This window comes from Amblyomma americanum, chromosome 1, assembly GCF_052857255.1.
Source record: "Amblyomma americanum isolate KBUSLIRL-KWMA chromosome 1, ASM5285725v1, whole genome shotgun sequence".
Taxonomy (NCBI): Eukaryota; Metazoa; Arthropoda; class Arachnida; order Ixodida; family Ixodidae; genus Amblyomma; species Amblyomma americanum.
Genome location: NC_135497.1, coordinates 42380252 through 42406086, shown reverse-complemented (window position 1 = coordinate 42406086; position 25835 = coordinate 42380252). Strand labels below are relative to the sequence as shown.

Genomic DNA, 25835 nt, shown 5'->3' with positions numbered 1-25835 from the left:
AGTTTTGAGATAGTGTTTTGCAACGCCTCAATGCCACCAGCAAGGCATTTCAGAGTCCAACACTCACACGGAATTTTGCCACAAACCTGATGAAATTGTTGTGTGATTATGTATCCGGCTTCAGAGAGAGCTTCGACGAAATTGAAAATCTTGCAAAGGAAGCAAGCACCCAAAGAAAGCGAAAACAACCGATAAGGTCCAACACCTCTGAATGTACTAGCATGCCACAGTCACAAGACCCTTCACCTAATTTCGTCCGTGTAAACTTCGTCATGACTGACAACCTCCTGCACGCCCTCACAGCTCGCTTGAGAGCTTGAACTGAAGTCTGCTTGCAGGCTGCTGTTATTGCTGATTGGAACATGTTTTCCCCAGCACAGCGGCAGCTTCAGGCAATGGAGCTCGTGAAAAACTATCCTTCTCATCTGGCTGCCACATTTACCGATGAGCTTGAGCAGTTTATTTCTTTTGTGAGCAACGCAGGCTGTACTTCTGTGACAGACATGCTGAAACTTATAATTCAAGCAAAGCTTGAAGTATCATTCCCAGGTGTTCATATTGCTATTCGAATTTTCCAGTGCTTGATGATCACAAAATGCACAGGTGAACAATAATTCAGCAAGCTAAAATTGAAGACTTCGATCAACAATGACTGCCAGCCGCCTCAGCAATCTCGCTACTGAGCATGAGACGGAGATTCTCAGGCACATCAATGCTGAAAATCTAATCAACACTCTCTCCCAGCTAAAGGCCCGACAACGCTTGTAGAAATGTAAACACTGTTCTTCATTTGCTTAAAAGAGGAATGAAAAGAGTAGACATGTTATATAGATACAAGCTGCATTTGAAAGTTCAGTTTCAGTGAAATGTTTAAACATATTTTTGCTTCTTTGTGTAAAAGTAAAGAGTTTCTTTAAAAATGTAAATTCATCCTATAAGTTCAAAGCAGAAAAGTTGTGTGAATTATGCAAGTTTTTCCTTCTCTTTTAAAACTAGAAGTTATGTGTAATTATGAAATTATGAGTAAAAATCTGTGCAAAAATGTAAATAGGTATTTTGATTATTGAGCGTATTAATAAAACTTTATTTTTGTGCGAGTGCAGTACTGATCTCATTTTCTATAGGTCCCACCTTTTCAAAAATATTTAGCTCCCCGCATGATGAAAACGTTAGGAGTAATAAACATTATTTGTTGTACTTAAGTCAGCATACAGAATACAATATCACAGTTTATATAGGAACACTGCCTTAGGAAAGCTTAACTTCATCTTTCTGGACGAATTCACAAAACAACATGCTAGTTGGTAGTGTATTTATAGTAAGAAGTTGCGAACAGCTTATGAACAAGGACCATCGGTCTGCTTCAACTGTGCTCACACGCAGCCAACCATTCTGCGCTACCGCAGATTACTCCTCCAGAAATTTATTTTTCACGAATGCGCGTTCTGATTTTTTAGGAAGGACGTTGTGTATGTCCTGTCATTTCGTAGGATAGTTCAATCTCGATGCCAGTCTGTCCACATACTTTACGAGAAAGCATAATCACAGGTGATGTTCATAAATGGTCCGCAGATTCTTCGAGTAAATATGCCGTGTGTTCTTTGTAGCAAATTCTAAAATGCGTCAAGTCTCAAGATTGGCAAAGGGGGTGGGAGAGGGGGCGGTGATACGGGGCGCCCTTATCTTTTTGAACCAGGCCTGGGTCTTCATCACTGTTAATCCAGTCCTGCCTGCTCTTCGTTTTACATCTTACCAAGTTTTCGTCCTGCAAGTCATCGAGACTTTGAGAAGTGTGAATGACACGTGGTGGTATGATATGCAGCTGGTAGGGGGAATCACTCTCACTGTGTCCGTGCTTAAAAAGTAGTTCACACTCAGTGAAAATTATAGTCTGAGGGCCCAAACACTGAGTGCCTCACAGCTTCAACTGTAATTCCCGTGGTTTCATGCCATTCTTTTGTTTTCATCCAAACACTCACCAGGGCTTCCAGAAAAACGAATGATACACGGGGGAGTAATATGGCTTTGCGGGCACACTATTTCCGCGGCATCCACAGTATCGCCTGCTATGTATGAAATGGAGTATAGTGGCACAAAATCTAAAGGCACTTACTTCATTGGCAATGTAAAGAGAGCACTGCTTTTCATAGATGGGTGCACTGGAGGGAACATAAACAGTAATAAGACATGAAGAACACTGCTGAAAGAAAAAGCACTGTGCACATAGCAACAGATGAGTAATGATGATGATAATTAATTTTTATGGCACAAGGGCAGCTTCGGCCAAAGAGTGCCATGGCACAAAATGTTTTCTTTTAAACAAGGTGGGAACAAAGACCAATTTTCCATGCATTTCGCCCCATAGAAGCTGAGCACCAAGACAGGGGAAAGCTTGCACCCATTGTATCACTGGTGGGTACCCGTTGGCACTGAGAATCGAACCCCAACAAATGAGTAACATTTTACTGAGGATCGTCATGTGGGGATACACTGATGATGGCAAGGTTCAACCAAAATAAGGCATTTCAGTTTGTTTTATGCTATTTTAAATGCCAAATTAAATTATAAACCCTCGTTTCTTTCACACTGCAGTGCTCTTTATATGAGGCAAGATCTTCTCATTTCCATCATAACCTCAGGACACATATTGATCAGTGGTCAGTTCCTTTAAAATTTAGCACTGTTTGTGGCTGAAAAATCAACTGTAACGAAACACAAACCAGCTTAATGGCCTCCTAACTCCCTAACGAACACATTTTTTTCTTAAAAATGGTACCAAAATGGTCACTGAGTACCTATACTGTCAGTTATCTGCGAACCAAAAAAATGCTTTGGACAAGCCCTATTCGTCTTATACTGGGCATGGAGTGCCAGAAAACACAGCCAGGCTGGACTTGCCAGGTGCCAGACGTGATGGCCGGCTTATGATGAGCCTGACTCGTCCATGTCCGCAACAGGGTTAATTTAGTTCATTCTATCCAAATGTACTCCAAGAATGAACCTCCAGTAAATGATCTACCTGCCTTACTCTTCACAGAGATTACATGCAACATGCAGAATACAAAAAGAGATGGAAAGAGAAAAATGGTGAGCATTCCCTTACAAAGTGCAGACTTGTTTTTCCATGCTTCAGCGGCAGCCGTTGATTCATGAAGAGGGCTTTTCCGGCCATCGCCAGCAGAGGTACTCTCAGGGACACTTGGGTGGTCAACTCTGACGATAGAAATCTCAGGCAGGGGAACATTGACCACGGTCAACGTAGTGTCAGGTGGAATTAACCGTGCCTCAGCATTTGGCAACAACGGCTCTGGTGGAAAAAAACAGGAGGAAAAGGCAAAACCTATAGCACACCCTATCTCCTTTATACAAATAACACAATCTTCATCTTCATTTCAAACTGCCTCACAGTGATCCCACACATCTGAGATACTCCTGAAAGATTCCACTTTAAAATCCTCCCAATAAAGTTATTTTAGCATTCGGCAGCACACCTAATAAGCAAGTGAAGCTGCTGTGTACAGGTGGCTGCAATACCTTTAGGATTCGTAAAAAGAGTAAATTTTTGTTGCACAGAACAAACTTTTTATTGCCTGAAATATAGAGGTGTTACGAGGGTTCTGGCTGCACAGCTCAAAGCTGAACTTATCAATTCGTGATTATATGCAATGGTTGTGAAGAAATCTAGTTGCTTCATTGTTCCCATGCTCTGTAAACTTCCTTCACTTGTGCATAACTGCTTGGGTGAAAATCTTGAACTGGGAATGCAAGTAGTCGTAGATGGCACCGATTAGGACCAGCTCGTTCCAACTAGAGATCTGCTGGCCTCAGGTAAAGTTTAACATTGAATGCAAAGTGGCCAGCAGTTGGTCTCATTTACAGGCCAACGGGGAAGCAGATGGTCATAGCCTGGAAGCTAACTGCAGCTTAAACCCAGTTGTGGTAAGTGAGCAGGGTACTTTCATTTGGAAGCAAAGGAGGAGTTGAAGGATTCTGCCAGGTACCAGTCCAGGGCAGCTGAGAATTGCACATTTCTAGCTGGCACCAGCAACGAACCCACTGGACACTGACTCCACGTGGAACCAGATGGGGCCGGGCTGCCCTATGTGCACTGTTGGTTATGACCAGTCAAGGTACAATTGTGCACTGCACAATTTCAGCAAGAAATATTTGGTTTCAGACTCTACATTTCGTGCAGGCACCAGCTTTCCTCATACCAATACCAGTTGGGCTTCTTTAGAGCCCATTCTGACAGACATCGGTTCAAAAGAAACCATTCTGAGGCCCACTCTGCCCAAGCCTGCTCGGGTAAAACCATTCCACTTGGAAATAGTGCAGTGAAGCATTTTAACTGACACCATTTGATTTTCAGCTTTATATTTTCACCTCAGTAAATAAATATATCAACAGAAGCAAAGCATAGGCTCCTGAAAAAAATGCTCTTTGCATTAATGTGTTGAATAACCAGAGCCATTTGCTCATCCAAAAGCACTGACAGTAACTAACAAAACAACACTCACTTTATCTGAAGCATTGGCACCAATTTGTGGTCTCACTTTTACACTACAGAAGGGTAAAAAAATGGTGTTTTCTTCCTTGCAAATTCACAAGATTCACAAATGCACACATCTATAACAAAATGTACCACATCAGCGAAAAAGAAGAATGCAAGACAGAGCACGTCCTGTATTTTATTCCTAGCATTTTTCAAAACTGTTTGTGCAGATTTCCACTGCTATGCATATCTTCAATGTATTTTAAACCCCACCCAACTGTCACTTCTGCTCCAATGATAACAGCTGCCTTTTCATACCAAACTGCCACAGCATTCATGGCCAATCAAAGAGACGCTCTTCTCACTTAGCATTCTTGGTCAGTGAGGCGTTCAAAGAAACAGGAGGATCCTCACAACTCACTGAGGCTACCTTTTTAGAATGTGTTCAGAACCATGTGACTAGAAATTTAGGGCAATGTGCCTAGCCCCATTCAATAGGACAATCTCCATTTGAAGAGGGCATCACAAGAAGTGGCAGCGCATCACAATTAAGAAGTTTGAAGTCAACACATCTGCAAGCTTGCCACCTGTACAAAGAAAAAAGAAAACTCCTCAAACCACAATTAGACAGAAGAGACAGGTGCAAGACCTGAAGCCTTTGAATTTGTGCACTTTCAATCCCCTCCCTTCTAGAGTCTTTGCCACCACCTCAGCCCTTTAGCCAGAATCTCTTCTCCAAAGCTTTAACACAACACTGGCTATATAAAGTTCGAAAAGGCAAGTAAAACAGAAGAACTTAAGTTACAGTAACTTAACTAGCAATTTACACAAATGCAGCCAACAGTGCTATACTGCACCGATTGAGTCCACCAAAGAAAAAACTAAACAAACACGCTCCCTATTTTGCGATGCGAGTTTACTAATTCCAAAATTGCTTTACAATGGTACAAAAAGCCTAAACTTGCTATTGTTGGTTGTAATAAAAATTCCAATATGTTTACGGTCTGCTGCATAACACGCTAAATTAGCGGTGTGTGAATAGTACTTTTCTAAAAATGAATCGAATACGAATAGTGCAGCTTTGCCTCCAAACTTAAAACGAATAATGCAGCCTCAAGCCGAATTGAATATGAATCAAACTTTTTTACGGATATTTGCCCATTGTGCAAACTTTCGCATATAATAAACTGCACATCTCCAACCAAAATTTTAACTTTAACCCAACGTTTCGAAGCCGACATTGCCCTCAGTCACCCCTGATGAAGGAGCCGAGTTGGCTTCGAAACGTTGGGTTAAAGTTAAAATTTTGGTTGGAGATGTGCAGTTTATTATAAGTCTTCAAACCCAACCAGACAGGCAAATCGGTCAAAATGTTTAGTTTTCGAACTTTCGCATATAACAAATAATTGTGCGACACAGCTGAGAGCAACTAGCAACGCTGCAGTGTGGCACTATAAATGAAGGAGGTATAGCTATAACTGTCAAAAGACACAATACTGATCTCCACTAGGGGGGTAGGCAACATGATGTCACTATAATAAATCTATGCGCTTCATCTCATACCTATTACAAAAGCAAATTTTAGTAACTAAGTGGGCAGCAAATAAGCTAGTGCCACATCTCAGTAGATTACAGAGGCGAGAGGTATGTATGAGTCAGTGACTCAAGAGGGCAGGCATCAAGGCAGGATCTGCTAGCTTGCTCAGCCTGCATGGGCTCTGCTTGATCACCCAATCTTGGAAGCCATACGAGCGATGCTACACGAATGCCACGCGACGCCACGCCTCGGCACTGAGCCATTTAGTGCAGACCAATCATGGCAGCTGCTATGCGGTATTGGAGTGGGCCCTGTTTTTGAAATAGTCGTTGGATAAAATTACAACATGCCTTATTTAAAATTCGTGCCAATTATAACTATTCAAAAACAACTATTTGAAAACTTAACAAATTTGATTCATTTCGAATAATTATGAACATGGAGTATTTGATTCATTGAGCAGATTGAATATGAGGACATTCGATGTGCTATTCAAAAATTCAATATTCGCACACCTCTATGCTAAAGTGAATGAAAGCTACTGCTGTGCTGCCGCCTGCCTTTTGCAAATGGCCAAGACCAACAGTGAAGTCTAAGACCTACAGATTGTATGGCAATCTGGGCTACTGCAGAGACAGCAACAGGCACACGGTCACGTGCCTAGCGCTGGTCACGTGACCAGATGTTGATGGTATACGCTGTGAATCCACCAGGGACGGCTCCATGTAACAGTTTTCACTGTAAAAAGTATACCATTAATAACCATCAACTCCTATCTTTTGGGCAGATCAGTTCTTATACCCCTTGTCACACGGGACTTCTTCGTGGCCTTTACCGCAAAGTTGTCTTATTGCACTAAAGGAGGAAAACCGAAAAGGAGCAGCGGCGCTGCTACACGGCAAATCCAAAGGAGCTAGAACGCGGCCTCCGTGAATGCCAAAAGTCGCCGCTGTGTGTGAAGCGGCGCTAGTAACATTATGAAATTAGAGCAGACGGTAGCACTTCAGCTAAGAGGATAAGAGTTCTTTTGTTTATGTTGCAAAAAGTAGCTATCACGATAATAAACGAGCGTTCTGACGGTAAGAAACAGATATTTTTAAACAAAAGTTTCTTTTTTTTTTTTTTCACCATTCCTGGTCAGATCACGGTAGGCGCACTTTTCCATTCTGCTCCTCGTTGTGTGTGAGAAGCGTGCTTTGTTGCTTATGTCCTTGTGCGTATTTCAAAGAAATTAGGTTGTGCCTGGTTAGCGTGCTGCCGTAATCATGAACAACGAATTGCAAGACGTTAGTACGAAGTGTGTAATTGCCATGAAGAGCAAACGAAGGAAAAACAGCAAAGCGAGAAGCGCAAGCACGTGTGTGTCGATGCGGCTGCTGAAAAGCGTTCCAAGTCCTTTCTTAGCAGTGTAGATGTCTTAAGTCATAGCCTCTTCTACGGTTAAGTGCACTGTAACGCAAAATTAACCATTGAATAAGATAAATTAGATATTTTTTTACGCTTTAAAAACTAAAAATTGCGTCAATTTTAAATTCTTTGAGCTCGCTAGCTGGCGCTGCCGCCTGGGTTGCTCCTTCAAGCAACTTTAAGGCCGCTGACGGCCGCTTTTGCGGCTACGGACCTTTTTCTCAAAGGTCTCGACGCTTTGCCATGTAGATGCGCGTCGCGCGCCTTTGGGGCAAAGGACCTTAATTCCTAAGGCCTTACAAGTGCCTGTGTGACAGGGGTATTAGAGGCATTTCAGTCAGCCTTCTTCTGTCAAGCATGCTCAGAAGCTTGCCCATGCACAGCTGATTAATTTGAAGTATAAAAATATAAATAAATATACACAAAAATAAGCATGAAATGTTTAAAAGAGAAGTGTACTTGGTAGAATTTGCCGAGCTTGAACAGGTGCGCGACGAGATGGTTCATCCCGAAGTATCCTATGCACGCTGTCCCAGAATTTCCAAGGACCTCGCAATGGGTTTTCGAGCCGTAGCTTGCCTTCACGCCTGCAATGGAAAGGGGGACATAATGTTTAAAAAAGCTACATACACTCAAGGTCTCACCTGCAAACACTGAAACAAAAACTAAACCGGAGAATTAAAAAATAAAATTTCAAAAGAAGAGAACCAAAAAATATGCACAGATATGCACAGAAACACAGCAGAGTGTAAATAACAGGGAACAAAAAGTGTCTGTCACTGGCTCAGCAGTGGTTGAAGTTTTCCACCATTCTAAGTTTTATTCTAAGTTGAAGTTTTTATTCTAAATTTTGCAACAGTTATCAGAGAACCCTCGAAAAGGACTGATGTGAGATCCATAGACACACTAACAGTCACAAGAAATGACTTTATCCATATAATTTTTTTCCAAAGAATCTGCGCTTATAGTGCATCACAGCAGGACTTCACTCCTTGTACTGGGTTACAAAAATAGACACTGACATTACAGACACTTGGCAGCACACTGATGCACACCAGATTACTTTATGGAAGAGACTCATCTACAACGGTGAAAGTAATTCCGGCTGTCTCGTGGCACAATGCTCAGCTGAAAGCAGTCAGTTTCACTCTGTCCCTGTCCAAGCTTGCCTGAGGCACTCCACTATAATCCAGCTTGAAAAGCTGATCCGAGATAAATATTTTCTCCTCTGCAAAGTTCATTTAACTGCATGAAGATACAAAAGGTATATACTCAATGTCTGCTGAAGTATAAATAACACTACCTCTAAACGGCCTGAAGGACCATTGTATACCTGTCAGAACCCCCACAAATTGGTTGAAACGAGTTGCTATACCAGCTTGAAATGGGCATAAATCAGTTACACTCTCAGCTCTCTGCACCTGGCAAGGCGGCCGTACACATGCAGCCAAGTGCCCAGGAAACGTGACAGAAATAAACACAGTTTTCGTTATTATGGAACATGGCACCAGCGCACTTGCGCTGGTACGTACCATGTTCCATAATAATGCAAACAACCAACTAGCCCAGCTGTCTACCCTTAGCGACAATTTTCGCTTTGCCAGTTCACTCGAACGCCGGCGTTGCCGGCGTTCGCACTCGAACGCCGGCGTTCGTGGTCTTCTCTCTTAGCCCTTGTCTCTTGCGCTAGAAAGAACGTAATTACGCTTTGCCAGTTCGCTTTGCCAGTTCGAACTGCAAAGCGAAAATACGTTCAACACGAAAACCACTTAGACAGCCAACGAACTGCAGTAGACGCATCGCACGCATGACATCAAGAGGATCTTAAATCTGAACTTAATGCGGCACTCGTGGCTTGCAAAACAGCACATGACAGCAGCAAATCCCTGTGCCCCGCAAATGTAGCTTCGCCAAACGAAACATTTCTCGACGACGCTATTTCTGCATAGAGTTCGAGCCGCGACGCGCAAATGACAGCAGACGCGCCGAGAAGCAAAACAATTTCACAATGCGGCCGTACCTCCTACAAGAAGAGTGACTCAATCAACAGCGCTGCGAAGCGCGCAAATTCCACTCCAATCGATCGAACGCGTCAAATTCCACTTCAGGGATCGAACGCGTCGAAAATGGAACGACTTAAATTGGTGCAAACCGTCAGAAAGAAAACACCCGGTGGTACTACACACCACGGAAACTGCGACCCAGTCGGCGTTTCGTTTAGACGAACTGGCCGAAAATGAGCAGCCTCCCATATATACACATATACGTTAAGATCGAAGGTCAAAATAGCCCCATGAATTGAGAATCACGTCGCACTAAAGATGAGACGCTACACCGAGCCAGGAATATGACAGGTGACATTCAGGGGAAAGAGGGACGCGTACGGGTCAGGAATGTTCGGCTCGCGCGGCCGGTCCGCGCTACGAAGCTGAGATTGGAACAGCTTCGATGTGCGCGGGCAGTGCAGCGGCAATTGTAGCGGACTGACCTGTACAAATAGGCGAGGTTTGTGATCCTTCCTTGGATCTCGTTGGCGTCCCGCTTGAAACCCAAGCTTTTCATGTGTACACTCATCTGCTCGAAGATGGGCCGACGCTTTTTCGTCAGCTGGAGGTCATGGCGGAACGAATGCCACAGCTCTATGAGCTGTAATGTCTCAACGTCGCCCCAATTAGTCGTGCGAGTTCGAGACCGCTGCTTGCTGGAGGACTCTTTCGGCACAATCTCCATCGCTGCCATCTTATAGCCGCTCTCCGCGCCGAGTGCGTTCGTACCGGCAAAACGCACCAGGATCACAACCATGGAGCAGAGACAACTACCGCCGCGACTCCAGACGGTGGTCGGGCGAAATAATAGAAATAGAAAAGCGGCCGACTCGTATGACGGCTGCGTCCGTCGCCGGCTGCCAACCGCTACCATGCAGTCCGCGCTGTGATTCATGCGTTCGCGGGCGTATGCGCAGCGCGTGACAGCAACGCGCATAGGAGGGGCGGGCAGTGGTCGCGTCGTGCGGTATTTTTAATCGACAAGAAATTACTGCTCCAAATTTCTTTTGGCTGGCATGAATGCTGAATTTAATCTTTGTGACGCAGACAGCCGAATGTGCTGAAAGGGTCACAATGCTACACGGAGTTGTTTTCCGTCCCGTATAGCCCAGGTAGCACCAAAACGTTATAAGAACGTTATTTCTTTCAGTCAAGTGTTAATTCAATGCTCTTGATGTCATTTTTTTCTAACGTTACTGATACGCTACACAAACGTTTGTCTAATGTGTTTCGATCTTTGTTGAAGCTTTTCAATAACAAACAACCTAAAAAGAGCAATTTTGAAGGACCGGACCGAGCAGTTGTGATATGCACACCAGCACATTCAGTCAACTCATCGTGCAGATTGCTGCAAGGGTGACAAGGCAACTATAAAGAATGCCCTGTGCTTACCTATTCAGACAACCATATTAAATCCAAGAGATATCCATATAATGCACCCCTCAAAATATTTAATGTGCAGAGGATCTCCATGATTACCCAGAATTGGTCCATTGGGTCTTCCAGAGATGTCCCTATTGCCTCACAGTGGATGTCCACATGGACATTCATTATGATATGTCTATAAGGTGTTACCAAATCAATCTCTGGACATTGCATGGACATTACTAAGATGTACATGCATGCATTTTTTCCATAGCTAGGGATAGCTGTTGAGCAACAAACACAGCGTAGAATATTATAATTTTATTTTTAAAAAAAATGCCTCAAATTTCTGAAGCAAGTCCTCTTCACAGACTGCCATTCACATCTGCACCTCCTGGAAAATAAGAAAGATAAAGTGAATGAGCGAGGCATTTGGGAAGTGATAGACGACAGAAAATAAACGTTCACAGCAGCAAAATAAAAACTCAGCATGCACAAAAGAAAGTTTTCTGAAAGCTAACTGTGAAAAAAGAAATGAAGGTCTACAGCCTTTATGTGACAAGAGAATATGCCTATTAGGATGCCCACAGTTAAAGAAAAGCAAAAAAATCCATGTGTTGTCACTGTAACAGAGACAGTTAGGTCACTTGCATTCATTTCTTTTTCAATTAAGATTGAAAGTCTGATTTTCAGGTGTCTGGTATGTATGCACACCTCTTTGTGCAAAATAGCGGTTAAATTTCTGTACCTTATGTTGCAAGCCTTTCCTGTTGCTGTTTAAGCTGGCATGGAGCGTGTTGCAGCCATTTCTTTATAACATTTTGGACATCGTCCACTGTGGCAGCATACCGCATGTTTGACCTTGCAGCCACTGAAACAAATACAACAGCAGTAGCAGTGGTGGTTTATTATGACAAAAATACGAATGAGATGATGTTGCCACCCACGCAATTACTTTCTAATGTCTCACGCACCTGACCTACAGCCGGTGGAAATAAAGGAACAGGGAGAGCATAGCAATAAATACAGAGGGAAGCGACGGCAAGAAAGGACAGGGGAGAGCTTTATAGGCTAGTTACAAAAAAATCTAAGAAAAGGTGAACAGGCTTGCCCGCATGTGTGCAAGTGTCCAAAACAACAAGCTTACGTATTGAACAACTGAATAAAGAAGAGCCAGCCTAACCTTTCCCAAAATAACACTTTGACAAAAATGGCAAAGCAGCAACTGATTTTGCGATGAAGGTATGGAAAGAGTTGTTTTATGTACCTTTTAAGAATCGATTGCCTCTAGCTCTGCAATACTATATAAAGAAAACCTTTTGCAGATTTAAAAGACGCCATGCAATCACTCAATGTGCAAATGACATCTCTGTACTTGCTTTTAATTTCTCACGACAGCAAGTTTTTGGAGAAAGATTTTGCCAAAATAGATAATTCAAAGTGCTGTAGAAAGAAACAATGAAGCTCTATTTATGTCTTCCAAGACTCTAGAAGGTTAAGAGGTTGATGCAGGACAGCATTACAATCTGATATCTTTGAAAAATTCTGGAGAAGTACTTACAAACTATCAGTGGTGTCACGTTGAGAATAGAAAATTTATCTTTTCCTTTATTTCCTATCCAACTGTAGTTCTTGGCCACACAGTTTTTCATCAGATAGTTCAGAATGTTTCTTGTAGAAACGGCAACATTTTCTCCACCGAGAGATTTCAGTTCCCTTAGCTGAAAAAAAAAATGCATCCAATGAAATGTCTTGCTGAAAGAACTTGAGGTTTATTTATATTATGCCTTTTTCGAGCTTTCTTTGTAAAAAAAAAAAGTTGCTCATGCGACAGATTTTCTACAGAAAAGTTCTATGCCTCTAAATTATCCAGTTCAACAAGTTCCAACTAGCATATCTCGGAAATCAAAAGTAGCCCCTTATCAAACACCACATTAACAATGCTTAGCACTTACCAGTTGATCCTTAACATCTGGGATAGTGTTGTCAAAAACCCTCCATTCCTGGAGGTCATCAAACGGTTGGCACACCAGTGTCAGCGCTGCCTCCTCTTCTTTTCTTGACCCTAGCATGTTCTCCAGTGTGTCCCTGTTTTGCTCCACTATGAGGCGGATGACCTGCAGCTGCCTCATAACTTGCCTTTGGAACTCTGACAGCAAAACACAACAAGAACATATGACTAAGAGCGAATACAGTTGCCATCAATGACAAAGCATATCAAAACAAATGTTTACACCAGTAAAACTGACGCAGTTCATAAGAAAAAAAAGGGCAGAAATATCAGATCAACTGCTTGGCACTTAACCTTATATGCATTTAAAATGCCTTGCTATGTGACAATGTTTACACTAAGCTTCAACCATTACCAAAAAAACTGTGGCTAAATATTCACAGTGACGATACCTCGTTCTGGAATAGCTGGAGCTGCTGTGGACTGTCCTTGATTAGGCGTCGCATATGCTGTTAGAAAAAATCAAGACCAAATTACCTCGAGTGTCAAGAATTTGCAGCACTACACGCAAAACTTGTGCATGTTACTGCACCTTTCAAGGCTTACTCCTTTAAGCCTATGACAACAGTGGTTAAATATTCAAAAGGTGATACCTTGTTGCGGAATCAAAAGATCTGCCATGTCCTCCCCATGATCTTGTGTTGCTCCGTGTGCTAGAAATAACCAAGACATGGTTAGCTCTCAACCTCTAATAACAATTTTACCCTTTATACCTGTTGTTTCTGGAGCTGTCAACATTGGTTTGGCCAAGGCAATGCAATCTGAAAATGAAAAGGTCGAAAATTGTAAGTTCTGGTCATGCTTCATAACAAGTAACTGCGCTGGTGTGTGGAAATGAGTGCATATTTCTTATCCTGGAACTGGAAGAGTAGAAGACCATGCATGAAACTCAATGGCAAGAAGATATGATTGGGTTATGGGGGTTTAACGTCCCAAAGCGACTCAGGCTATGGGCTATAAGAGACACCGTAGTGAAAGGCTCCGGAAATTTCAACCACCCGGGGTCCTTAAACGTGCACTGACATCGTAGAGTACAAGCAGATATGAAGTGTGCATTTTAATGACAGTGGAACCAATAACAGTTCCGAATAATCACCCTAATTATGCAACCCTTTAAAGTTCAGTTAATTTAAACCTTACCACTGACCTGAAAGAGTAGAGGAAGGAAAGTCACTTGGAGGTGCTGGGTAGAACTGATGGTCCTTTCTTGGACTTTTTCGCTGCCCGTCGTCTTCAAAGTTCGACTTGGATATATAGCGATGGGGTCTCATTCGTCGCCTTCAACTCTCATCTTCAGCTGAAGACAGGTCCGATGTGAACTGGCTCCTAGTCAGCTTCAATCTAGCCAAATCATATGAGGCTGGATAACATGAAAAATGAAATTATTTAGCCATTCTGAAGAACGGCTGTCCCTTTATAAAGACTGTCATTAAATACAAAAAGGAGGTTTTTCTAAGGCAGATTAGGCAGAAACAGTGGCAAGCCTAAATGCTTAATACTTGCTGCACATAACTGAACAAGATTATTTCCTGCTAAAGAAAGAAAACACTGCATGTGTGTGTTGTCATGTTCATAGCACTTAGCGTTAAGGTGAGCTAAAGAGGATTCTGAGCTCGTCTTTTTACCGTGGGAACACAATCTATACGCTCCAAGCATTCGTAGAAACTTCGAATGATTTGTTATCCCGTGTAACCGATTTCCCTATTAAATTGGATTAAACGTCCCGGCTCCTGCCATTTTTTTTTTTTCAGCTGACCATCGAGAGTAAGAGGAGTTAATCAATGTGTGGAATGCCTTTCAGCTAGTCATGTGACAGTCTCGATTTCGCTTTTATTTTGTTTTTAAGTTTCCGTGAATAAATAGTTTCAGTCGCAGACAACATGGCAGCAAATTAGGCGCACGGAAATAAAAATATGCACGTACCCTGCTTTTGCAGCTCACTCCATCGATGGCCGAGCGGCAAGCCGCCATGCGACTCTTCCTACTCTCGGTGGCCAGTTAAAAAAAAAAAGGCAGAAGCCTGGACGTTTAACACGATTTAATATGGAAGTTGACTGCACAGGACAATAATTCCAAGTTTCTAAGAATGCACAGAGCATGTAGATCGAGCTCCCGCAGTAAAAGGAGAAGCTCAGAATCCTGTTTAGCGCACCTTAACACTACAGCACACTAGTGCTATAAACAGTGACAACAATTAACACACAGGCAACATGAGGTGCTTTCTCTCGTTAGCAGCAAATAATGAAATGTAATGTGTTCTAGGCACAAAAGCAAGGGCACACAAAAGTGAATCCTAACAAAGTCCTAATGAAATAATAAAAGTTTCCAACTCACAGAATATTCCCTTTACGATGACTTGGTGCCGTTGCCAATCCTCGTGTGGCTCTGCTTGCTCCTTTATTAACTTCTTTAGCCTTTCCTGCTTTGCCTTTGGCCAATAGCACATGTCTTCTGTGACCCACAATTGTACCTGATCTCTGTTGTTTCCCTAAGTTCATGCTAAGTTGATGGCATTCACAATAGAATTGCAGAATTTCCCTGAACCGCAGAAGCGGTTGCCTAACCTCTGAGCCGGAGGAGCCTGGGTGAGGTGTCTGGTGGGTATGCGCTCGGGCAGCCGCGTCTGCAGCCTAGTTACCTCTAAGGCCCTGATGTCCCGGAGTCCAAACTATGCGTTTGGGTGAAGGGTCCGATTTCCTTACTGCCAGCTTTGGAATATATGGTAAGCTAAAGGTGAAACCTCGCCAGGCAGGTAGTGTTTGCAGGCTAAACGCGAATCTGTGATGATTACCTTCGAATTCGGGTCCGAGGAGGCAAGCGCAATGGCTACCTCCTCGGCTTGCAATGGATTTGGAGCTCGATATGAGAGGCCGTTAACGTGTTGGTCCTGGTGAACTATGGCAGCCGTATAGAATCTAATAGGCGATGGCCCTGCCACGTCAACATAGTACTACATATAGCCTGGTTGGATCCGTGTTGGTGTTGGAGGGCCAGAGCGCGTGCCTCTTGTCTGCCTTCGTGTGTCTGCGTGTCCATGTTGCGCAAGAGTGGAAGGACCAAGAGGTTGTGACGCGATAGCTCTGGAATCCACTGGAGTGCACTCGTGTTGGATGTGCAAGCGGTCTAGCAGGCGGCGCCTGGATGCCGTCTGCGAGAGTCACGTATACTGGTTCATGAGGTGGGCCTCCCGTAATTGAGCACCCCCAACGCCGACAACTTAGTGTTGGATGTGACCATTGGGAGGTCCAGTGCTCGCTTTGTACCCTTTCTAATGATGGTGTCGATTCATGTCTCGAGTTGTTTCGTAGCACAAAGGTAGGGAACGTAGTAGAAGATCTTGCTGGTCACGACTGGGCAGGCCCGCTTCGTTCTTGAGTTGCATTCGACTGTAGACAAGTTTGAGGCTAGCTTGCGACAGGGATTCGAACCGACGAAATATGCACCTTCAGTTGTATATCTTCCCAGACTCTTTACCTCTTCCCTTAAGGCGCGGTTGAGGGGTCCACCCAGATATGAGACAGCTAGTATGCCATTTCCTTTCCTCAAAAAGCAATTTTCTATCCACCTGATTTAATATCTGCTGCTGGTCCCTGAACCCAAGATATTAAACTTATTTTTGGAATATGACGGAGTGCTATAGACGCACTCGGGCACGGGTCGGCCGGTATTGCACTGCCTCCAGGATCGGCCCGGGGCCTATTAGCGCGCGGCGCCTTTTATATCTATCTTTCCCTTCTATCCTTTAAGTCTCCTACTTTCAGCACGGGGCAGCGAGCCTGGCTCGGCTTGAGCCAGTAGGCAGGCCCGTACTCTTTCCTTTTCCTACTTCCTCTCAGCAACATCAGTCAGTCACTCAAATTGTGACGCAAGCGTTCGTTCGTTGTACACCGTTGCGGATGGTGTCATATGAATGATCTCTCGTTGCACATAGCATACGTCTCTTAGTCAGGTTGGAGGCGCTAGCTCGCGACAGGCATTCGAACCGAGTGTTTGCCCTCTGGATTTTTTGCACTTCGCCTCCATGGAAACGCGGCCGGGGTGAGATATCTGGCGTCGGAACGCTATAAAGAGAGAGAGAGCCACTGCGGCGGGTGCAGAAGAGGTAACGTGGGCGTGCCCTTGATAAGAAATACGATAGAGAGCATGCAGTACGTGTGGAATGCGATGAAAATGCATCGGAAGCGAGGAACTCTGACCAACACGCGCCCAAGAGATCTCGAGCTCACAAAATAAAATACCAGCTAGGAGCTTACATATATACCCAGGAATTCTGGACAAAAGCATTTTTGAGCGGGAAACCGTTTATGAACGCAGTTTTTAACGCAACAGCGTGAAGGAGCTCGTGTCGCAGAAAAGCCGGTGTCGTCAGCGTTGGCCGTGAGCGAGAAATGGCATCTGGGTGGACACCTGAACCGCGCCGTAAGGGAAGGAATTTTCCTTCCTTTACGGCGTGGCACGGGTGCCCAGCGAGAATTGTGAGACAGCCGAGGCGTCATTTCCTTTCCTTAGAACCAATTTTAATTTCATTTTCCTTCCCTTACGGCCCGGTTCGGGTGTCCACCGAGATATCTGAGGCAGTCGTCCTTAAATTGTCCAACGGGCCACGCGTCGCGCCGAACGGGCGATGGCGTTCCGTGCACCCCTTGGCAACGCTGCAACACGCTGTCGCGTCTCACTCTTAAAGACGAAGCTTGAGTGTCCTCCAATTTTTTTTAGAGTGTCCTGACGATCTTTGGTCTTATTCGCCCTTGGGCCAAACTCCCACCTTACCACAGCACCTAAAATCGGCGCACAATTGGTTTGCGAGGTACGGCTGCACCGGAAAGGAAATTGGTTTTCGGGGTAAAGAAATGGCGCAGCATCTGTCTCATATCTCAGAGCACACCCGAACCGCGCAGTAAGGGATAACGGAGGGTCTGAGAAAAGAAAGGAAGCAAGACGTGCCGTAGTGGAGGTCTCCGGATAATTTAGACCACCTGTGCATCTTTAACGTGCACTAACATATCGCACAGCACACGGGCGCCTTTGCGAACGCAGCCGCCGCGGTCGGGACCGGAGTTCCCGGGTTAGAACCCGACCGCGGCGTGTTTATGGAGGCAAAACGCTAAGGCGCCCGTGTGCTGTGCGATATCAGTGCACGTTAAAGATCCCCAGGTGGTCGAAATTATTCCGGAGCCCTCCACTACGGCACCTCTTTCTTCCTTCTCTCACTCCCTGCATTATAACTTGCCTTATGCGCGGTTCGGTGTCCAACGATATACGAGACAGATACTGCGCCCTCCCCCGGGCCCCTCCCGGAAAAAAATTCTGCCTCCGTGCCTGCGCTCGCAACTCGTGGGCATAACCAAAATTTGTCGGTCCACAATAACGATATATATTTTTAAATATTTCAGAACATCTTAAGTGAAACAATTGGTATATTTGATGCGCCGTACACACCTCATGCCATTCGATGTGCACTCGTGTTGTATCTTCTGAGGGCACCACCTCTGGCAAATTTCGTGGAGGCTATAGTGTATGCATTGTGACCACACTATATATAGGCACCAGAGAATAGCTTTCGGGAACAGTTCAAATGAAGTGCGGCCGAGCATATCGGATATAGCTGGCGAAAAGTGCACGAGTACGCTCTATAAATGCGCTTCTTAGAATGAAGACACAGAATTTCAGAAACCATGATTAAGCGTGAAAAAGAAAAAAAAAAGCACTATTCAAGACGCTATTTCATGTAGATTAGTACACTATATGACGGCGCGAAAAAGACTCCTCCAGGAAACTTTAAAGGAGTGTTGGCTTCATGCAGCGAGTTGAATTTTTCAGCTCCGGAAGTGAAGCCAATTAAAATTGCCTCCGAGAAATATTCACATGCACCTTCATACGTTTGCTTCGACGGTATTATTCACGTATCGCCAAAGGCGACATGAGAGCGCAGATCACTTGTCTTACTTCGAGCGCTAAAGATCGGGTCTCTCCATTAAGTCACCCAGGTCATGCGCGCAATTAATCAATTGGGCAGCTATAGCGCTTAAAAGATTTGCTGCGCTTCTACTATTGGGAAGGCCGTGCAGTCGATGCAAAAGCGCTGTTCCCACATCGGCATAATCGCAGAGTTTCATTCTCTGTGGTCAAAAACTAAGTGATTAAAGGTTACAAAACTGAAGTTGAGTATGTTCCACACTCTGCCAAGTGCGCAACTCGCAAATTGCAGCACGTCGGGTATTCCAGCCGACTTGCAAACTTGATTTTTTTGTTTTGTTTATTTTTAAATTACAGTCGCAGTTGGAGGTCGCTCTGCATAGCCCTGAGCGTACAAATATCGCCGACTTCCCAACGAGAAAGCGGCAAAAAAATGAGACAACCACAATGCACTGAAGCAATGCACAAACTGTTACTGCACGAAAACTAACACTTGGTATCGCACATACCAACCGCACGTATATTTTTTGACGCACATTTTTTTTTTCTTTTGTGAAAACGCAGCCACAGTGCAGCAAGACCATGCAATACTTATTATTACCTGCAAAAGCAAATCTTTCTAAATATTATGTTCGAAAGCGCGCAGTCGCACGCGCCTGCGACGCCTGCGATAACATCGCAGAAAAGGGCGTCGCATCGTTTCACAAATGCCGCGGGGAAGCCAACATGTCTACACCACTCACGCATACCTTACTGCTCCACAGCCGACCGCTAAGAGCAGCCCCAAATTACTGTGACTCATTAATCCGCAAAGTCGCATCACTATATATAAAGAAAAATCGGAAACAAACTACAGTGGCAGGAATGACAATCACGCACGCCACGAAACGCGAACAGAACACCCGCAGCCTCCTTCCCCGCAGGCAGCGTATCAAATGCACACCGACGCAATGACATTCGATCGCCGCATACCAAGAAAAAACTAGGCGAATGAAGGCTACGCTAGGCATCCGCGACGCCGCCCAAACTCGCACGCTGCTCGCATAGTCCATCTCGAGGTCAACAACAGACGAGAAAAAGTGTATTTTTCGTGAAAAACTTCGAATTTCTCGCAGGCACGCCGAGACGCTCGCGAGGCAGGCTATGCGCACGGTGCGCATGCGTGGTCGCCCGTGTCAAGTCCCATGGAACGAACTGCTCACTGATCGCGATGGCGGGCGCCGCAGAGGACGATGGCAAACTATTAAAGGGATCTAAAATATCAGTTATGGTAGAAGATGCTCTAATCGACGTTATTATAGTTTCCTTTAACTATAGCGGTAAGGTTTTCCAAGGCGCACTGCTTGATGTCACCAAAAAGTGAGTAAATCGACGTTCGTAAAAACCCTCCGGGGCTGCTTCCTCCTAAGTGACGAGGCCAGGTAGGCCTAGTTGCTAGCTGTCTGTTGCCTCTAATTTCGCAGCACAGCGCGATTTTAGAAGCAATTGACTGCCAGAAAGTACTTCTCTGTGTTATTGCGGACCTGTTGATGCCAATATCATTGATGTGCGGTCGTTATTTGAGAATTTGGTCATTTTGAGCTTGTGCATGCACAATGCATGGACTCCATGCCTTGTTCGCGGCTGCACTGCGTTGATGCGTCGTGCATAGCTTGTTCCTTTTTTTATTTAGCGGGCAGATTGCATTAATTGTACTGTGCATAGCGTTATTTGCACTGACTAAGTAGCGATTGGTTTCTTTGTGTGTCTTATTCAAATACGCCCAATATAGCCAGTGGCTAGTACTTTCGAAATATCTGGGCGCGTGAACAAAACACTCAACTCCACGCGTTTTTCTCTGCGAAATTTGCGTACGCTTAGAGTGGTGAATTGAACAGCGTTAATGCGCAGTGTCGCGGTGTGCGCTACTGATTTGTCGGTATTTCGGTGCTCTGTGAAAACCCAACATGTTCGAAATTATTCGGAGCCCTTCGCTGCGGCGCCTGTTATTGTTCGGATGTTTTCATACGCACTGCAAAAGCAATGAAATCGTTGACCATGGTGATTTGCTTTGCGTTGCTTATCAATTATTTACTCAGCACTAAGAGGCGTGTATGCGCCGGGGACTTGAGCAGTTGCATTTTCGTTTAGTTTTCGTTGTTACCCTCAGCTTGTTAACAGGACACGTAGCGATGTGTAGTTATGAAAATGAGCGTCCTCGTGTCGTGCTGTGCTGTCGTATCCTTTTCGGGCTGCAATGCCCATTAGTGTACCGGCGAGTGTTGCACCCATGTTGTTTGTGTGTTGTGAGTGGTAACATCTCCCGCTTGTTTCAGGAACATTCCGTTTGGCATCAGTCCGTGGGGTGCATTAGGAAGCCAGGATCAAAGGGGCAGCAGCACACAGACCCTTGGCGATGCAGTGGTTGAAAAAGGTGACAAGTTTCATGCATTAAGACAGAGGCACACCTACTTCCAAGAAAAGTCCACTGAAGAGCTCCCTCTGTCTAGTCGGTCCTGGGCGAAATCTCGCAAAGCAACAGGACGCAACAGCCGCGACCAAAGTGTGCGCATGCGTCGGCTGCGCCCACGCCAGGTGCTTTGCTCACATTGCCGGGCCATCTGCAATGAAAATTCAGAAAACGTGCAACTTGCAAGCATTAAGAAGGAGTCGCCTCCTGTACTTAGCTCGCTTGGCTGTGTGCCTGTATCCAAATGTGAACCGGATGTTCCGGCACGTATTCCTTCAAAGACTGGCGTTGCGAATGATGATGACACAATGATCATACAGACATCACCCTCTCCCCGCACGGAGGAGTCGCCCAGACCGAAGCATGCTGTGTACGCAAGTGTAGCTGAAAGCCTAGACTTAAAGAATGCGCAGCTGCCAACACAGGCAGGAGCAGAAGAATTTCAATCCAAAAGTGAGTACCAGGCTGTTGCACTAATGCCTCCAGCAGTCAACCGAATGATCTTGCGCAAGCGTAAGTGTGATGACACCGAAGATCTTCCACAAAGTGCAGGCCCTATGGAGCTTGCGACACCACACAGCAAACTTGTTCCTGTTCGAGCTGCCCTCACAAAAACCAGCCCTGTGATCAAGATCTCTTTTGCCAATCCTCAAGGCAAAGGCACAGTCGTTAAGATTCCAGCCAAGCTTCAGTCTACTGGTGCCAGTGACACTGATGGCGACAGCAGCATAGAGTGTTCACCTGTGAGGCCTAGAGACACGAGCAGTGCCCGGGCTGCCAAGAAGGCTCTCAAAAAGGCACGCCGGGACCACCACAAGGGTCCTCTTCTAGCCCCAGCTTCGCCTAGCCTAGCAAAGCACAAGGTCAAGCACCACAAGCACAAACTGAAGCGCAAGCGACGGCATCGTGAGACCCCACCAGATGAACCCCGGAACGATGTCGAGAACAGTCCCAGTTATGGGCTGGAAGGTAGTGAAGCAGCAGCACCAGCAGAAGCCTTCCTGGAAGAGGGTCGTTCACATAAGCTATCTATCAGCTTGCGGCGCCTGGGTGCCAAGGCGTACATGCGTTGCAGCCCGAAGTACGATGATCTTCTAGCAAGCAGTGGCTCAGGCAGCGAGTGTGGCGATGTGCCCGAGTTCCCCAAGTTGGACCCAATGCGCGACATGGACAAAGTAAAGCCACTGATGATGCGCATTAGCACACACACTGTGAAGCGCTGCACTCTTGATGGGGGCCGAGAAATGGCTGTAGGTGACATAGTTTGGGGCAAGATCCATGGCTTTCCATGGTGGCCAGGCAAAGTGCTTGCCCTGAGTGTGTCACAGCGTGACAATGGGGCTGCTGTTAACCAGCAGGCCCATGTGGCTTGGTACGGCTCCTCGACTTCTTCCTACATGCCGTGCCACCAGCTGAGCCCCTTCCTCGATGACTTCAAGACTCGCTACAACAAGAAGAAGCGAGGTCCCTACAAAGAAGCCATACGGCAGGCCACCTTGGAGGCAGCTGCTTGCCAGGAACTGCCACCAGATTTAGCCTTGCTTTAAACCCGGTCTGAGTCCAGCCTTCTCTTTGTTAGGCTGTTCAAGAGAACTCTTTGACCCCTCCCCCCCCCCCCCCCCCCCTCCTCCCCTTCCCATGTACTTTTCTACTTGGCTGCAATCATTGCTGAATTCTCTTCACAAGTCCGCTGCATAACAGGGTATGAACGTGATTCAGGGGTAATCTTGAATCATCACAGTATACATACATATATATATATATAAATATATGTTATATATATATATGTGTAAATAGGCTCTATTTTTGTTTGCCGGAGGAGTAGCGTTTATCACAATGCGCCACTGGCTCTGGGCAGGTTCCGTGGTTTCTAGTCACGAGGGCATATGCCGTTCACTGGCAGTACGTAGATGCTGCCCCTCTCCGGTGGGCCTGCTGGTCCGAGCAGTCTAAAGCCTGCTGCGGATCTCATGTCACTTGCAGCCGTTCCCCAAAGCTCTTGCGAGGATGTCGAGTGCCTTTTCATATCTTTATGTAGTTAAACTTTTCTTGGGTAAAACCCCATTCAACGTATACATTGTGTGCTGTATTCTGCTTTTCACCAGGTGTCTGGACGTTCTTTTCTTGCTTTGTAACTCTTGACTGCCAAGTTTACGTCTGTGCAAGCTTGCGCATTACCATCCATTTCTCAAGTGCGTTAAGCTTTGAAGGCCTTTGATTGTGCCATTTGCATTTGTGTGTTGATGGTAGTCTAATTCTGTGACATTACTGCTTTTGGTGTTTCATATTCTCCAAATGATCATACAGTAACTTACAACCCAGTGCTCAAACTAGTGTCATTGTCTGTCACCAGAACCACTTGTCGCCACTATGGTAAAAAGAAGGTTGTGCATTAGATTTTATAGAAAACATGTTCAGCGTATCCCGAAGTATGCATTTTTTCTGCAATAGTACAACCAAAGCAGCCAATGCGGCAGCTGTCTGGGGCACCATTTCAGGGAGCTTAGACAGCTTGCAGAAAATGCTGGCAGTGCCCCCTAATATGCACTACTGCCATCAGATGCTGGCATCAGTCAAGAAAATTGTCTGTAGTGCATTAGTGCCCTGTGTTTTTGTCATAGTATCTGCCTCGGGGCTGTCTGCTCAGGCACAGGGGGCACTCGGACATGATGAGCTTGCCAGAAGCCTGCAGCAAACTCCCGTTTCGACCCGGTAGTACTTTTCAACTTTGCGCAGACGATCCTGTATACAGCCTGTGCTAAGCTGATCGTGGCCGGCCTTTTCTGTGCCAAAGCAAGCCATCCCTCAGCTGCGATAGCATATTGGTCATGTGGCATCATTGGCTTCTGAAACTGAAACTGAGAAATGAACGTAATTGCCTGTTGGTGGTAGCAGCTGCTGCTTGTAGCAAAACTGTTCACCTGCTAGTTCAAAAGGAATGGTTCAGTTATTTATGAAATGGATTTTTGGAGAGAACCTGACCAGCAAGCATCCACTGAGAAGTGCCATCTCATGTGTATGGTTGCTGTTGGTACTTGTGCCACTATTTGTGCATGAAAACACCAGGTTGGCTTTGGTCTCTTTGGTGTGTGTTGGTATGTTACTGGTTGTTCATTGGAAACAGGTGTTATGGTGGACATTGCAAGCAGAAATGTTCTTGAACTCAGCCGGACAGTGGTCCTCATGTGCATAACAGCTGGACTGCAGCAGACTCGGTTGCATTGTGTGATGCCCCCTACTGTGATGACGATGTTGACCTTGGTGGATATAAGTCACTCATGCTGCGCGTCTCTTGCCTTGCACTGACCTGGAAGGTTGCCATGACGGATTCCACTGACAGTGTGCAGTGTCGACTCCCAAGCACTCAGTGCAGGGAGGTTTGACTTCTTTGTGTGCATATGCGTGTATGAATGTGTGTGTGTGTATGGTTTAGAAGTAATCTCAATGTATAAAGATTGTGCAGGAGGTACGACTGCTTGAAAATAAAAAATGTATTCACTTGGAAGGTTTTTGTCTCGGGTAGAGGAGTGCTGCTCAGTTGTTGGTTGAAGCTAGTTATGTGAGAGCAGTTCAAGTGTGCACAGTGCATTGGGCACAGATTGCGGCACATTTGTGGTGCTTTGATAACCACGTAAATGATAAATTAATGCACTGGTGCTTTTCTTTGGCCGCTTCAAACATTAGTTATGTTGGTTGTATCATAATGGTCTGTTTAGTATGATTTTTCTTTTTGGGTTACTGCATGCAAGTGCTGTGCACACAGCTTTGCATGCTTTGTACCTATAGTAGACAGCAGTACACCTCTTTGAAAGAATTCTTGTGCTAATATACAATCGGGGTTTGTCATGTTTAATCTGGCTGAATGTGAATAGGCGTTCTGCAAGACAAACCTTGCTGCCTGCTGAAGTCTGAGAAGCTTCAGTGGAGGATATTGCACAAAAATTTTTAATCTGCTATACCTACGCATTTATTCACACACGCTGTACATCAAATGGCAGCTGCCTTTAAAGGCTGCTTTTTGTTCTGAAGATTTCATTTATATATTTTAATATAATGTTCTACTGGTGGACAGCATTATTCTTCCATGATTACCCAAAGCTTGTGAGTACATGCTCTATGATACTAGCACATGCCCAGCTTTTGAAAAATAAATGGGGGGTGGGGGGGAGGACGTTGAAGGCTGTGTTGAGGAGAGTCTAGTTTTAGTTTCTTGAAACCAGCCTTGTGAATTCTAGAGTACTGTTTCCGGCCAGTGGCTGTTACAGTACTGGTACCAGTACTGGCAGTATATTTAGCTAGTCTTTAAATGGAAGCCAAATGTAAAAGGTACTCTGCTGCTGTACAATTTCGGCACACATTAAAGAACCACAGGTGGTCTGTTTCTCTCATGCATTCCAGCATGCATTTTTTTTTCTCTCGTGCTGTTCTAGTTTTGGTTTCAACAGCTCTGTGACGTCAGAAGTTCTGTATAGATCACGTGAGGTATGGAGAAATTGCAGTATGTGCTGCTTTTTCATATGTTGTCATTCTGGCTCTTGAGGCAGGCTGGCTTTGCAACTTTGATGCCACAGCCATTGTTCGGCTGTTGAAACTGCAACTGGCAAGGCACGAGA

At 45.1% G+C, this 25835-nt stretch overlaps 3 protein-coding genes and 1 long non-coding RNA gene across 4 annotated transcripts in view; 1 reads left to right on the top strand and 3 right to left on the bottom strand.

The window, feature by feature from the left end:
• Positions 1–10386, bottom strand: part of LOC144112696 (uncharacterized) — a 28523-nt gene extending 18137 nt beyond the window's left edge. Inside the window, exons 1-3 of the mRNA XM_077645522.1 lie at positions 9925–10386; positions 7896–8023; positions 3104–3307 (exon numbers count right to left, since the gene is read on the bottom strand). Of these exons, the coding sequence (XP_077501648.1) occupies positions 3104–3307; positions 7896–8023; positions 9925–10376 (784 nt within the window). The 5' untranslated portion in view covers positions 10377–10386. The remainder of the gene's footprint in view (positions 1–3103; positions 3308–7895; positions 8024–9924) is intronic.
• A 766-nt stretch (positions 10387–11152) lies between these two features.
• On the bottom strand, positions 11153–12560 carry LOC144132321 (uncharacterized). The gene is made up of 3 exons (XR_013314777.1): positions 12408–12560; positions 11595–11717; positions 11153–11240 (listed from the first exon to the last, which is right to left on the bottom strand). It is a non-coding gene; the product is annotated as an uncharacterized LOC144132321 (long non-coding RNA).
• A 220-nt stretch (positions 12561–12780) lies between these two features.
• On the bottom strand, positions 12781–15164 carry LOC144128409 (uncharacterized). Its single transcript, XM_077661825.1, has 6 exons — positions 14781–15164; positions 14005–14217; positions 13571–13618; positions 13451–13510; positions 13250–13306; positions 12781–12995 (listed from the first exon to the last, which is right to left on the bottom strand). The coding sequence occupies exons 2-6, from the start codon at positions 14126–14128 to the stop codon at positions 12781–12783; spliced, it is 504 nt and encodes a 167-aa protein (XP_077517951.1). The 5' UTR covers positions 14129–14217; positions 14781–15164.
• Positions 15165–19315: 4151 nt separating this feature from the next.
• Positions 19316–25614, top strand: LOC144112695 (uncharacterized). The gene is made up of 2 exons (XM_077645521.1): positions 19316–20132; positions 21089–25614. The coding sequence occupies exons 1-2, from the start codon at positions 19984–19986 to the stop codon at positions 22767–22769; spliced, it is 1830 nt and encodes a 609-aa protein (XP_077501647.1). The 5' UTR covers positions 19316–19983; the 3' UTR covers positions 22770–25614.
• Positions 25615–25835: the final 221 nt, after the last annotated feature.

What these genes read in the sequence shown, in the direction of transcription:
- LOC144128409 (XM_077661825.1), bottom strand. Translation starts at nt 14,128, where the DNA reads ATGAGACCCCATCGCTATATATCCAAGTCGAACTTTGAAGACGACGGG. An exon ending in GACAGCTCCAGAAACAACAG is followed by an intron (nt 13,511 to 13,570) that starts GTATAAAGGGTA and finishes GGTTATTTCTAG; the next exon opens with CACACGGAGCAACACAAGAT. An exon ending in TCTTTTGATTCCGCAACAAG is followed by an intron (nt 13,307 to 13,450) that starts GTATCACCTTTT and finishes TTTTTCTAACAG; the next exon opens with CATATGCGACGCCTAATCAA.
- LOC144112695 (XM_077645521.1), top strand. Translation starts at nt 19,984, where the DNA reads ATGGCGGGCGCCGCAGAGGACGATGGCAAACTATTAAAGGGATCTAAA. An exon ending in CTGCTTGATGTCACCAAAAA is followed by an intron (nt 20,133 to 21,088) that starts GTGAGTAAATCG and finishes CGCTTGTTTCAG; the next exon opens with GAACATTCCGTTTGGCATCA.